Source organism: Cyrtonyx montezumae, unplaced genomic scaffold, assembly GCF_038088225.1.
Source record: "Cyrtonyx montezumae isolate F1298 unplaced genomic scaffold, pur_monq_1.0 scaffold_3, whole genome shotgun sequence".
In the NCBI taxonomy this organism is placed as follows: domain Eukaryota; kingdom Metazoa; phylum Chordata; class Aves; order Galliformes; family Odontophoridae; genus Cyrtonyx; species Cyrtonyx montezumae.
In genome coordinates, this window is record NW_027072034.1 from 95,873,715 (window position 1) to 95,888,486 (window position 14,772).

The 14,772-nt window shown below is 37.0% G+C and overlaps 1 protein-coding gene across 4 annotated transcripts in view; it reads right to left on the bottom strand.

Moving 5' to 3' along the window:
* The window catches only part of ABCC9 (ATP binding cassette subfamily C member 9), a 67,773-nt gene that overhangs the window by 38,841 nt on the left and 14,160 nt on the right, over positions 1–14,772 (bottom strand). For all 4 annotated transcript variants that reach the window (XM_065742438.1, XM_065742436.1, XM_065742439.1 and 1 more), the window contains exons 7-13: positions 11,785–11,979; positions 8,714–8,872; positions 7,200–7,355; positions 5,000–5,134; positions 3,396–3,558; positions 2,770–2,810; positions 1,652–1,794 (exon numbers count right to left, since the gene is read on the bottom strand). In XM_065742438.1, the coding sequence (XP_065598510.1) occupies positions 1,652–1,794; positions 2,770–2,810; positions 3,396–3,558; positions 5,000–5,134; positions 7,200–7,355; positions 8,714–8,872; positions 11,785–11,979 (992 nt within the window). The remainder of the gene's footprint in view (positions 1–1,651; positions 1,795–2,769; positions 2,811–3,395; positions 3,559–4,999; positions 5,135–7,199; positions 7,356–8,713; positions 8,873–11,784; positions 11,980–14,772) is intronic.

The following is a 14,772-nucleotide window of genomic DNA, read 5'->3' on the forward strand; positions in this document are numbered from 1 at the left end:
AGATTTCTCTCTTCTCTGCTTCTCCCATGTCTATACACAAGATTTATATATGAGTCATTTACTTGTCTACATCCTCTGAAAATGATGATGCAAGAGGTGCATCCTGAATACAGCTTTGGCATGAACAGCATACTAACAGGACTGAGTAGTGCACAAAACTGCATAGCCAGCCTCAGAGTAACACAGCAAGAGGTCTCTCTGTCTACCTCATGAAACTCTCTCATGGGAAATACAGCACACAGATTCAATGCATTCTTCATCACAGAAGAACTTGATTCTCCTTCTGTCCCACTTCTTTTAAGTGATCCATAAGTATAGGGCTCTATCATCCTGGGGAAGGCAGAGTATAAGAAAACACCTGCTGTGGTGAAGTTATTTCACTTTGCAAAAACTAATATCAAGGTGCAGGAGAAAGCAGGAGTACATATGACTTTAGATCAACAATTTGAATAATAATCTGAAAATGAGAAAGTAGTCCCGTTGCAAGGCCTTTATGTGCATTCTGCATGAAATTATCAATAGTTGTTCAAGCTACAGAGATACTGTAATTATTTCCTTTTTCCAGTATACCTATTCCTCTCTCCTCTTTTGAAAAGAAAACTTAATGTATAACTACTGTACCAGTATTTCAATCTTTCATAAGTATATGAGTGTCAAGAAAAGAAACCTCACTCTAATCATCACCCAAACAACACATCAACCACTACTTCATATTTGAAGAAGGACAGGTACCCGCAAAAGCGTTGATTCTACTGGAATTACTCTTTAAAATAAAATAGAGATTTTGACCAAAATATTAGGGTTTAATCATAACACGAATGAGTGCATACATATATTTGATTGATGATGGATATTGTTCATTCTTCACTTGGAGGATGTAATGCTCATGGGACAAATATTACAGGAGAGAAATTTGTCAAAAGCTGAAGTTTAATTAGGCAAATATGGTTTTAAATGATGTTCTGAGGGATGGCCAACAGTGATAAGGAAAATGTCATACAGTTTTGATATCAACGGTATGCTAAATGTACTGCAAAGATGTAGAGGCTAGGATGATTTATTAGGGAAAGTTGGCATTTTCCACTAGTCAGAAATCATTTTCATTGTAGAAGAAAATCTATCATGTGGTTGGAGGAACACTGGGTTCTTATCAAACTCTCTCTTACCAAAGAGAGTCCATGCTATTGCTAGACAATGAGAGGTGAGGCAATACAAATTCTCACTTAAAGCACCCTGCATTGTTTGGGGAGGTCAAGTTAAGCCTGTTGCTCTTCCTTGCAACAACAGGGCAAATCTTGTGAGATAGCTTTGATCAGCCTCTCTCATCTTCTGTTCTGGCTACAGCCCATATAAGCACTATGTGAGAAGGGAAGCATCTTTATCCCACAAGAGAGCAATGTAGCTCTGAATCTAGACTTCCAAACTTGGGGGATTATAAAAAGAACAGAACATTTGGTTGCCTCTGTATCATGCAATGAACAGAAACAGTTACTGTTTTTCTCTCTGGCTAACAGACACCGTGTGTCTCACCATTAAATCCCCTTCCAGGTGAACAGGTAGAAAAAAACTTTAGCACCTTCCTTCTTGTATTACTGAATCTAGATATTCAAGAATTGGAGATACTATCATAGGGCAAGTTGGGACCACTTACCTTACGATAGCCTTGACTGCAAAACGAACCACAGTGGAAAGCAGAAACAATGGTGTGACCAGGATGTGGAACAACGACAGTGATGCAAAGGCCTGGGCAGGCTGCAGAGGTTTGTCATTGGAGTATGCATAAGTCACAAAGGTCTGTCACATCAGAAGAAACAGCATATTATGTATTAACTCTTTTGAATAAGATGGGTCAAGAAAGCAAGGAAATGTTTTGTTTAAATAAGGCCAGTAACTGTATAACTCTGTTGTAATTCCAGAAAATGGAATGCTACAGTAAAAAAAAGATTCAGAAAATTTGCCAGTGATTTCAAGTGACTGAGGCATTTAAGAATGAAAAAAAATCTCTTAAAAAATTAAAGTGTTTAGCTATATGAAGTCAAACAGTTAAGTATCGTGAAGTTTTGTAACTGATGTCAATGTTTAGAGGAAGCAGACAATCTGACAAATTAGAAGAATTTTTTTTTCCACAGATACAGAACCACAGATTTATTTCACTCCGTTCTGGTACATATCACTAGCACATTCTGAAGAATGCCCTCAGAATTTGGTCTATGAGGAATTCTTACTGACCAGCAGGCAGCACTTCCTCTACTGCATTAGAATGAGATTTAAACGTAGACAGAGTACAATCAAAAATTGTTTTTGTGTTAAGCCCCATGGTATGCTTTCTTGAATACTGAAATGGTGGCTTACAGTGCACTTTGTAACAGACATGATTTTCACCATTGTACAGCAGGAAAGGAAAGCCACCTTAAAATTCTTCAAAATGAGGGCTTCTAAAAACAGAACTTCTTTCTAATTGGTAGGATTATGTCGAGTTGATATTTATTTATTTATTTATTTGCAATAAATGCCTGTATTTCTGTTAGTCTTTTGCTTGTTTGTTTGTTTGTTTTCAGAACCCAAATTTCAACTGATGAAATACCAGTACATTGGAATGGGCATTTCTAATATGCCACTGTCATCCAGCCAGAGGGTTCTCTCATCTGCAGATTTTATGAACAATAACAATGGTCCTGCAGTTACAGTGGTGGGTTTTTTTTTTGTTTCTTCACCTCTTTTTTTTTCCCCTCCCCTTTTTTAAAGAAAAATGAAAAGAAAATGTCTTACTGCTAGAACAGCTGCTATTGGTATGGCTGCATTCATAAAAACTAGGAATAGAAAAAAAATAAGCATCAGATTACATGACATATATGAAATAATTAGTTCTATGACACTCAAAGAATCTGCCTATTTCGAGTTCAAATACTTAAAATTCCCAAAAGGAAAATCCTTCTGCAGGAAGAAGTTGCCTTCCATGATAGATAGAGATCATAAGCACACAAACGAATAAGCCAAATAATTATTACCTGTGTATATTTCAGTGAATTAGGATAGAAAGTTTTATGTGCATAATTATTATGCAACGCAACTAAATCACCTATCAGCTCTTCCTCTGTACAAGAAATACAATTTATTTCAGACACTTATTTATCTTTGTTTTAATCTGAGCTTCTGATTTTATCTGGAGGCTCCTTATTATCAAACAACTTGCAGTGTCACAATTAAGGTGATAAAATGTGCCTAAAAAATCAACAAGATGTAGTATCAAGCTGCTATGCTATGTATTTATCATATCTTTTTGTTTCAAGTACATCCTACATACAAAAACATGTCATAGTCACAACTGTGTCTTGGTCTAGAATGTTGACATGAGAAGGAGAATCAGTTTCTGAGAGCCAAAAATGATTACTTACTGGAAAGAGATGTATGAAGTGCAAAGGTTTTGAGACTGGTGAGTTCCTTCATTCTTGTTTCTTCCACACTAGTACAAAATATGTGCTCCCAGGCATACAGCTTTAATAATTTAATGCCTTTTAGTATTTCATTGGTTTTCTTTAATCTCTCTGTAGAATAGTCCTTCATTTCAAATGAAAACAAGGATAAGTAATCTATAATGGTTTGTAATTTTAATGAGAAAGTTTTTTCCATTTAATACTGTTGTAAAGTTCATTAAAGAGACGCATTTTGTTTATGGATTTGCACAGGCTTTCAGTTGTCACACTAAGTAAACTAACGTGCAATTTCAGGCTCTTTGGAGATATTAAAATACCTACAATCAGAGGGGAAATTAAATGACTATTTGAATAAGAGAAATAAAATAAAATATCCAAACCCCTCAAAAAGAATTTGAAACTCAGTAAGGTAGAATAGTAGGCTGCTGATGTTCATAAGAAAAGACAATTGTGTAATTGCTGATAGAAGATTCATTTTGGGATTCATACAGGATGGTCTTGAAAGTAGGTGAAATGTTTACTCATATATTTATCTAGTAGATCCACTAGCCTATAATTTGCTTAGTGAATATTAAGATAAAAAAGATCCTCACATATTTGAACACTCTCATATCAAAGGTTGATCAAAAAAGTACAAAGACTATGAGAATAAGGTTAAATATTAGACCAAGTATTAGAAAACATTTGTAATTGGTGACATAGATAAGATAAAAAGTGTATAATATATATTAATCAAGCAACGTCATCTGAGTTTCAGAGAATGAAAAAGCTTGGACTGAGTGTATAGAGTCTGTAGCCTTTTCAGAGGAGGATTGTACACATTCTTTAATAATGTACTCCCACAGTTTCTGTCATTTGTACTATATGGCAACATCCCATGAAACACAACATTTGAATTCAGGAATAATATCCTATCATGGAATAGGATTCAGAAAAAAATGTGCTATTTGGGTGAAAACAGTCTCTGTAGATGTATGGGAACTGCTGAATCACAACCTGAACCACTGATTGGTCACCTGAGATGAACACCAAGTCAGCCATGGAGTCACAGGTGAAGGTGATATACCTGTGTGAGTGGAAGGGGTGGAGCCTGGCTCCACCTCTCCCAAATCCCATTTAGGGGCTGACCACCACCAGGGAAGGATCTCTTCTTGGAGATTCCTCCCATGTGGAGTCCCCTGCAAGCCTTGTCATTCTGAAGGTGAGCCATCTTCTCTTTTGTATTATTTGTATCCTATCTATATAGAACTGCTCAAAATATATCATCATCTATACCACTTCTTTGCGGCGTACCATCCTTGGGAGTTATTTACCCCACAGTAGAGAAGGCAGATCAAAGCTCACAGGTGTTTTTTGGATTCTTAGCTAACAAACATTGAGGTACTTTACCCAGACAGGAATAGCTGCTGAGCTGTGCATGGGGAAAGAGAAGGTTGTTGTAATTTAATGATGGTTTGCCTAAACTTCTGCAGTGAATGGTTACTAGAAACAAGGGCAGAATCCACAACTCTTGATTCCCTGTTCTCCTTTCCAGATCAGAAGAGCGACTAAAATAAATTACTTACCAGTGTGCTCTTCTGAGCCTCAGCCAACTTTGTAGCTATGAAGTACTGTATTGGAGCTAGAAGTACAATAACAGCAGCACCAACCAAAGCACTCACTCCAAGCAAATTATAAAGTAGGATTACACCCATTATTATCTGAGAAGAAAAAAAGAAGCATAGAATAAAAAGTACATTTCAATACATCAGAATGATAGCAAATATTCTATATGCATATATTCTTCTAATAAACAGCTCAATACTACATAGCTCTGTAGGAAAGTACCAAGATGCTGTCTGAGCCCCACAAAGAGGATAGTGACACTTCCCACAGAGGTTTACTTGGGAATGATGTTGGTGCAATTACTCTGATTCTGGTGCCAGATTTAACAAAAGATGTACAATGGAAATATTTTTATATGAATCATCACTTCAAGCTACAGAGAAATCCTCAGTGATAGCAGGACATACAGAACTAGCTCCCAACTTTGAGTCAGATCTCTCTTTCTGTCTGTCTTCTCAGACAATATCAGAAATAATATTCAGTGGAGTTCAACATTTTGAAAGCATTATTTAGCTTTTCAAGCATCTGCAATGTAAACTAAAGCACCTAGATGCCTTTTTCTTATCAGAACAGTACTGGTTACAGGTAATTTCTACTTGGGCTTTATTCCCATATTCCCAAGTCCTTAAGAGCAGAGAGTTGAGCTTATCAGGCAGAAAAACATCTTACCACAAAAACAGCATCACTTTATAATACATTGAGAAGGAAATAACTACTTTCCTTCCATTTCTGCTGTTGAAGCAGAGCTGTAAAATATTCATTATGATTTATAAAGCTTAAGTGCAGGAGCCCTGTATAGCTCAGGCCACAGATACTACATTACTCATCAGGTGCCAATTCATGGGTGAAGCTATGCTCATTCTTGAACAAAGCTTGGTCAAGCTATCCCTGCACTCAAAGTCTCCTAATTCCCTGAGGCTGAGCAACAGGAACCAGTAAAATCAACAGAAACTTCCTCAAACAAACCTGTTAGAGTAGTGGCAAGGAAAGTCATTACATTTCTCCAGCAGCTGGGACAAAAACTGTTTATTAAATAAACAGTAAATGGTGAATTTAGGCTATGTGAAATTAATTATTCACTAGCTACAGGAAACAGACCATCTGTTCATTTAGAAACACTCCAGTATTATCAGCAATCCTTCCAAATAAACCTGAATGTGAAATGGAGCACTTTTATTATTGACTTATGACTTAAAATAGAACCCTCTGTATTATTTCTAACTGCTGTTCCTATGCAAACCTCTTTTGTCATTTTCTCCACAGATTATTTTTATCACCTAAACCTTAACCTATCCTAAAGTATATGCATAAAAGCAATGCTTGTTTCCACTAGTGGTAGTCTGACATGTTGCTGACTATTACAACAGCTTATTAGCAGTGTTCCAGGAGTTTCAGCAGGAAGTGTGGCTTCTATCCCTTTTTTTTAACTTGTTTGGAGTTGGTGGGGTCATATTTCAGTTAAAATCATTCAATTTCAACATGAAGCTAAACTTTCGTGGGGTTGAAACCTGAAGGCATTGTGTAAAATAAGTATGGCTCAGGTCTTTAATTCATTTAGCCACTTCTGAAGATTTCTGTTAGTTTAATAATTGTTATCTTTCCTTCCCACACATTTGCTCTTCCCTCTTTTCCTGCCTTGCTAAGAACTAGATGTTTGCAGTAACTAAGCTTGTTTAGATCAGAGCTTCTCTGAGCATTTTGTGTAGCCCATCAGTTCTCCCATCAGTTACCAGAGCAGTATTCAATAGCTTTTTCTTACTAGCACTAAGCACAGCTACAAGAAGACACTGCAAATGCAATGGTTGGCACTGTAGAGATGATGCTTCCATACAGCAAAAGAAAAAGCAATGACTTGTGTCAGTAGGGGAAGACAGATGAGGGAAAAGACAACAGGTTATCGTCCTTAAAGTCACAGATTGTACCCATGACAGTGAAATCCTAGTAAAAAGATCCTCATATAACCAGCCCTCAGAAAGACAACCTCCCAGCTCTAGGAGGAGATGATGGGCTGCACTTCTGCTTGTTAGTCCTCTTCCTGGCAAATGAGTGTGAAGTCCAGTATTAGAGGTTCCCCCTCTGGATTAGGTGGTAGTTTCACAGATGTATACTCTTTTCTAATGGGCTGGACCCCAACATTATCCCCTTATTTTGATTCTCTACCTGAACAGGCATAGCCCACAAATTGGGGCACAGGAACAAGAACCACATTAATTGATTTGTTTCTATGGCAACCAAGTTATTGATCTGTCCCAGTGTCATCTCTCCCATGGACAAGTTGGATGTGGAAAGCCTCAGGATCTTATCATATATCATCGCCTGTGGAGGGAATAAAATCACATCTATGAAAAGAATGTCATTATAAAACAATAGTAGCAGCAGGATGTTTCAAACTGCAGTATCAGTGATTACTTAGCATAGCCTTTCTCTCACTTGTGACAGAGATAGAACAAGAAAAAAAATGAGAACAGACTTTTTAAAACCTCTTAAAGTACTGCTTCTTAATGCAGATCCAAAACAGGACAGAATGACAACAAAACATGAAAATTCAGGAGACTGAACAAAGAATTTTTTAATAAACACTTTGTGAGCCTGGTTTTCTGTGACACTGTCAAAGAAATTATTTTTTCCCGTGCAATAGCTGAATTCATGCTATGAAGTTTAGAACAGAGTGGGTTTATATTCTTTTGAATTTCTCTCCTGTACCTGGCCATCTATTTCCATAAAATGTCAAAGCATAACAGAGTTTAAGGTTAATTAGGTAGCTACCAGAATTTTAAAGACAAATACTGTGGAAGCAGTTGGAACTATGATCAAATTCCACAGGTTGTGGCTTCAAGGAAGTTTAAAAATTTTTTTGTCTCTGTCCTGCTTTATCTGTGAGCAGGGTAGATCCTGTAGAATTCCCATTTTGGCAACTGGAAATCTTAAAAACATAAGGAAATAATGAGGTACTGTCTCTTCACCAAGTGTATCCCCTCTATCAAAATAGCTGCATCAATCACAGCGCAAGGACAAAGAGAAGCTTTCACACTTGTATTATGTTCTGTGGTTAGCTAAACCTGGGAAAACATCAATTCTGGCTTCTGCTTTGGACAAATTCCTGCTACTGTCTGTGGAGTTTTGTCTGCAGCTGTCCTGGCTAGAGCTTAAACTGAGTTGGAACTTCTGGCTCTTCTTCATAAGAAGGGGTTCATGGATGCTGGATTTAGACAGTCTGGGGGAAGAATCACAGGGCTCTCTGCGAAAGGCCATAAATATTCAGGATCACCACTCATGTTTCAAAGACAGTGCCTCAGTAAAACAGAGCTAGGGTAACGATACTGCTGGTGACTCTGTTACAGTCAGCGAAAGTAACTCATAAGTAAATACAAAGCCAAAATAACACTGCTTATCGTCAGATGACTAACACTATTTGCAAAGATATGTTTGTAGATGCATGTAGTGAGTGTTAAACTTCTGCATATCATTATGATGGTTCTACTTTTTTGCTGAAAGGAGTTTCTGCTATCATTTTGGCAGTGATACTACCATTTCCAGTTTTTTGCATTAAGATATAGTGGATATCAAACAACAGTTATTAATGGAGTCTTTAGATAAAGGATAGATATTAAAGGATGAAGCAGGAGCAATTACTAGTGAATTTCTTTGCATATCATGGGAACATCTTTACTCACCAGTAAAGCACCTCGTAGATTGATGCCAGTTTCTGTAGTCACGTAGTAGGAGGCCTGCAGGAATGTCCTCTGCAGGATAAGGGCCAGAAAAAGGAGAACTGCCAAAACATAAACATTCCTGAGGAATTCCTCTGAGGAGAGATATGATTTTGATGGATCCTTCAAATGGAAAGGAAAAATATGATGACAGAGACATAGGATAAATTATCTTTTCATGAGATGCTAGATATTAGGAAATTCAGTCCTTGAATTAAAATATATAATTTTGGTGGTTTTATGGGAAAGTTGAAGGAATCATAACTCTCACTGTTCTCCACATTACATATTTGGGTAGAAATTAAACTCTCTGCTCACATTAGCAATTCTGAAATAATCCTTGTTAGCAGAAAAGGGACAGTGAGATTGCCATGTCTGTCCTATTGCTTAGATTTTCAGTTGAATTCTGATGATTTGGCAGACAGAAATACAACTTTTCATGCGCAGGCAAAAGCTACAAATAAAACATTTTCCATAACATATGACTGGTTTATTGCATTGGTACTGCAGTATTGATTATGTTGAATTCATACATTATGGGAAAAATTCCTTCTAGAAATAGTCTATGATATCTATGAATTCTGAGTAAAGTAAAAATGTATCTGCAAGTATTTCCCATGAAATGAGATGTCCCTGCCTCAACAGGGAAAAAAATGTTTAAATAATTTTGTTTTCCTTTTCTAATTCTTATGTTCACTGTGCTGGTTGGTTTCATTCAGAGCAGGAAACAAATGTACCAAAATACTGTTTCTTTGGTTTCCAGTTGGAAGCAGGATATACTGGAATTCTTAAAAAAAAAAAAAAAAAGCCTGTTCTGCTGAAATGCCCAGCCTTATGCTAAGATGAACAGTCTAGGTACTAGATACTGGAAGGTAAACTGTATGGCTACACTCTCCAACTCTTATCATTCTGCATTACCATCACCTGCCAGAGGACTAAAGGCAGGAGCAAGCCCTGAGCTTGGAGGCTCACATCACCAGCATCACCCCTCCAGGAGAAGGTAAGAAGGAAAGGATGAAGGAAAAATTAAGGAAAAATTATTGTGACCTGACCTCACCTGACCTCACCTGACCTCACCTTGCAGACAGTCTAGGTCTGGGATGAACCCTTTATGTGCCTGGCTGGGAGCTAATTCCCATCCTTAGTCACATATTTCCTGTAATATCCAAGCCATAAAACTTCCAGAACAGTAGAAGTAGTCAAATATTTATTAATACAAATAATATTATAGTATCACATCAAAAGTGCCCATGTCCGAAATATCTAAATCCTTCTGAAATAACAGGACAAGGTTGCTTCATCAGCTGAACTCTTGCAAATGAGGGTTGCTTAAGTGCATGATTGGTCAGATACATGCTTTCTCTTAATGTCCTGTGGCATCTAACTCTCCCGTGTGTACAATGACAGGATAAAAATAAACTAATTTTGTGGCCATCTTTATCAGTGTAAATAGAGTTATAAGGAATTAAGGGGGAATAAACATTAAAATAATTTGCATTAGTTGAAGCTAGGGAGAATTTAAAGAGGGACTCGTAATGGCAAGAACAACCAAGAGTAAGTTTATCAAAACATGCAAATAAAAAGCAAATGTATTCTGAAATGTATCCAAGAGAAATAGTGACTGTCACCATGCCAGAATGTTGAAGTGCTTTCAAGTTTTCCAATTTATATTAATCTTCTTTATCCAGTTTTGATTAAAACATTTAAAAATAAAATACTTCAATGAAAAGTGCAAAAGTTAAAGGAAGGGGAAAAAGTCCAAGTTTCCAAATTTGAGATCCAGAAAAGGTATATTTCAAACTATCAAACTATCCTGTTTGTTCAACATATAAATAAATAAATGGAAACCCACAAAAACAAACAGAAACAACAGCAACAACAAACAAACAGAACAAAAACCCATAACAAACAAATCCAAATCCCAAAACTCTATTTTTGAGGCAAAAGACATTCTTTGCTATTTGACTCTGTGGCTCAAATCCAACATGTTGAAGATCAAATACAATAAAGAGCTTTTTTTTTTTTTTAATTCAATAAGCTGCCTGATTAAACTCAATTTTGTCAGCGCAGTGGCTGAGAGTCCTAAGCCAAATTCAGAGTATCCATCAAGACAATGAATGTTGGGAACAAGCAGCCGAGGAGAAGGTGTTTGGATAGTGATGACAGTAAAATGCTCTATCTAAAAGGGAAAATTTTATTCCATTACGTACCTATCCACTCATTCAAATACAATTCAAATAAACATTCACTGTATGAAGTGAATGGGTATATTTCCATATCAGAAGAAAGAGAAAAAATTCCTCACTGTGCTTTGCCTGCTGTCACTTAGTAAAATAATTTTGCTTTTATCTTTTCACTAGTTTTTAATGAATTCTTGTTCTTATGATAGAAAATGCTCTGTATCAGAGGCTTATTCAGTTGTCTCTGTAAATACAAGTCTCAGTGAAGCTTGAAATGCAATGTCAACTACTATCTTCTGTGCATCTCTAGATTCAATAATTTTAGTGAATAATCAACTTCTTGTATGCCCAATGCATTTCATCACAGCAACAGGCAGTGTAATCAATCACAGAGAGTGACTAGTCTCGGATCCTAGTGGAAAACAGGTTACAGATTGTTCAAAACTGTCAATGAATGTCATACAGATAGAATTAGGCAGAACCTGCAGACTTCTCTTTTCTGGATCCATGACTGGGGAACTACCAGCAGGTGTTCTGCCTGAAATGAGGAGGCACAGCTGAAGAGATGCACAGAAGCTGTTTGTTCTCCCTTAAAGTTCATAACAGACTCCATGAAGAGCCAGACAACTGGGAGAAGACTGCATTGTCTTTATTGCATTACTTGTGCTGCATTCATGACAAAGACTTTCACAGCTTTGGCCTTAAACTTGATGGTCTACAACAAAAAAATAATTTGCTTGAAAGAAATAATGAAACATTACGATGATCATAGATATATTTGCACACACAGTATTCGGTACCTGATATGGATTAAGAACACTAAAAAAACGTTTTCAATTAACGGTGTAAAGTTACCTTTTCTGTTGTATTTGTGATATTGGTTGTGTTCTGGAAGCCCTGAACAATGCCAGAAATGCATAAAGGCCCAGCAAAACCCAGCAAGTCAGCCAAGTAACGGAAGGTGCTGCTAAGAAGAATCGGTCGTCCAAAAGCACTGTACATTGCCAACCATATCGAGGGACTTCGATTGGGCTGATCTGCTACTTTTTTCTGGAAAACAAATAAAAAGGTTGAGTTGACAGTGCGTCAACAAGATCCGTGGCAATGTGTGTCAACTTCTGTTTCATTGGTGTCTGAGTGCCCAAATAGCTCCTGTAGGTGTCTAAGTGTAGTGGAAGTAGCAACTGGTATTGGCACATTTCAGATACCCTTCACAGCAAATTCAAATTCTGCCTCCTCTTGGTAGCTGCGGTTTCTCCTCTCTAAATCTTAACACTTTTCTAAGCCTATGAGCACAAGAATGTGAATACAGATTAAGCATACTGACATGTAGATGTTGTTCTTTGTCACATGCATGCTCAGGAAAGGGTCTGACCTGTCAAGTCCTAACTCCTACGGATAATCTTTAGTTTCACAGTAGGTGTGAAACCACTTGATTCAGTAAAGGCTTCTGATATGAGAAAGGACATGGAGAGAGAGCTGCAAGAATATAATTTAATTTATCTGGATTTTTCTCTATTGGATGCTTTCTAGGGAGACACGCTTCAGCTGATAGCTAATTCCTGGGCTCAAGAAGGTAAAAGTAATAAACTATAATGAGATGTGAGATTAAATCATCTAATGGTCCTTTTGAAACTTCAGTTCTGTGAATCTGTTCATTATCTTGACTCATGCTCTGAAACACCAAACAGTGTATATCTCTGAGCTTGGTCAGAGGTATCATCAAGGTCCTTTTAATCTAAAGAAGAAAGAGTTTTACAGAACAGATCCATGGTCTGCAGAGTAGTTTCCTGTGCCTCAGGCAACAGCTTTTGACACTGTAAAAAATCATCTGTCATTTTTCAAGTAGCGCAGATGCCTGCAAGTTATAACTGAAGCCAAGCCCTCTTGAGTGTTCACAGAGACATTTTAAGTATAGCTCAGTAATAACAAGACCCTGACCCAGCAAGTTATCCAATGAAAGGCAAGCATTTATGTACCCTGCCTGGCTGTTCCATGTCTTGTTTTCTCTTCTCACACTTTTCCCTTTTATGACACTTCAGCAGTGAGGTAGAATATGCACATGGTGCCAAAAATGTACAGATGAACAGGAGGGCCAAATTACTGCTTGCTGTCTTCTGGAGATTACAGCAGGCTGATCATAACCAATGGCAAGTAGCACAGTATAAGAAAATAGCCAGTACAGGGACAAATAGAGCTAACAGGTTGTTTCCATGTTCATCATTTCAGAACTGTTTTTTTTTTCTCATCTGGAAGCAAGAAGGGTTGGCTCCAAAAAGCTAGGGGTTATTCAGGCAGCAGAGACCTTGTTTTAAAGTTGTTCAGGCACTTGAAGATGAAACAACCTGACTAAAAATAAATACAAGTGGAATCAGACAGACAAGACTCATTGAAAAAAATAAATAGCATTAGGAGCTAGCATGCAACTCTCCCTTTTTAAAATCACAGTACTGACAGAGTGATCTGATTTGAAAGGGTATTATGCATGCTCTGCTCCACAGAGTGACAATGTTCCTACTGCTTCTGGGGCCAACCCAGTTCTGGGTAGGCTCTGGGAATCTTTGCATCCATGCACATTTGAACATCCCTCCATCTGGTTGCAGAGGTATCTTACCAAATGTGGCACAGACAGCAGTGTCACCCCATCTGAAGGAATATGTCTAAAAAAGTTCAGGTGAATGTATTCCATAAAAGGAGCTGCATCCCTCCTCTGGTTACTAGGAGAGGTGGTTGGCTCAGATCAGGACATCTATGCCGCAATCAGCAAAACTTAAGTGAGATGAATCCTACCAATACTTCTTGTTTCTATGTTTCCCTAAGCACAAATTAAACAATTAGGGGCTAAACAACATCCAACAGAATTTCAAAAATTAATGTAGCTATGAAATTACTTCTGATTTGGCTCTTACATGATTTTCCTAGACAAAATTTATTGCCTAATGGGATTCAACAGACTGGCCTACAGAGTTTATTGTCATCTCCCTCCAATAAATGATCTGCACTCTGACAGGAGCTAAATTATTAGGAAAACACATCTGTCAACTTTTAGAAACAATAGCATACACTATCCTGGGTATGCAATTAATGGCAAACTTGGTAAATGATAATGGCAAATTCTTATTTCTTTGTTAAGCTTTTTCTACTTCAATAGCAATTTCCACAACTGCTATAAAATTCACACAATTGTCATCACCACATGAAATGTATTTACTCTTCATTAGAATTCTACTAATTAAATTAACATTCTAATTGCCATCCACCTAGTTGTTCAATCTAGATATATTAAAGATTTAAAAAAATATCAAATGTCTTATATTTATTTTCTTTCCTTGTCGTATCCACTTACATTTGTGAAGTCATTCCATATGCCTTCAAATAACTTTCTTTAAAAAGTAAATATTTATTATTAACAGGAAGATAGAAACATCATAAGATTTGAATTCCCTGAGTGGGCTTTTAAACCACTGATTTCCATTGCTTAACACTGTTGTTCATCTTTGCTTATTCAGGAATTTAACCTAGATGAAGTATCTATAGTAAAGAGAGGAAACATAAGAGTGGATTTTTTTCCCAATGAGAAGAAATTTTGCAGAATGTTATTCAAGGCCTAATATTATGGGCTTGCAGTGCACTATGTTATACAGTGCAAAACTACCTTAGGATATCAATGTATGCATTAGTATGCAGTTTGAAACATCTAGGCCACTTGAAGAGAAACTTAATGGTAACCAGAGTTACAGCAAGAAGTGACAGCAGAAATATAAACATTTTTCAGGATTAGGATTACTGCTACCCAGGTATAGCACTTTTTTCCATAACTTTGGCTGTAGGAATTTACTTTCA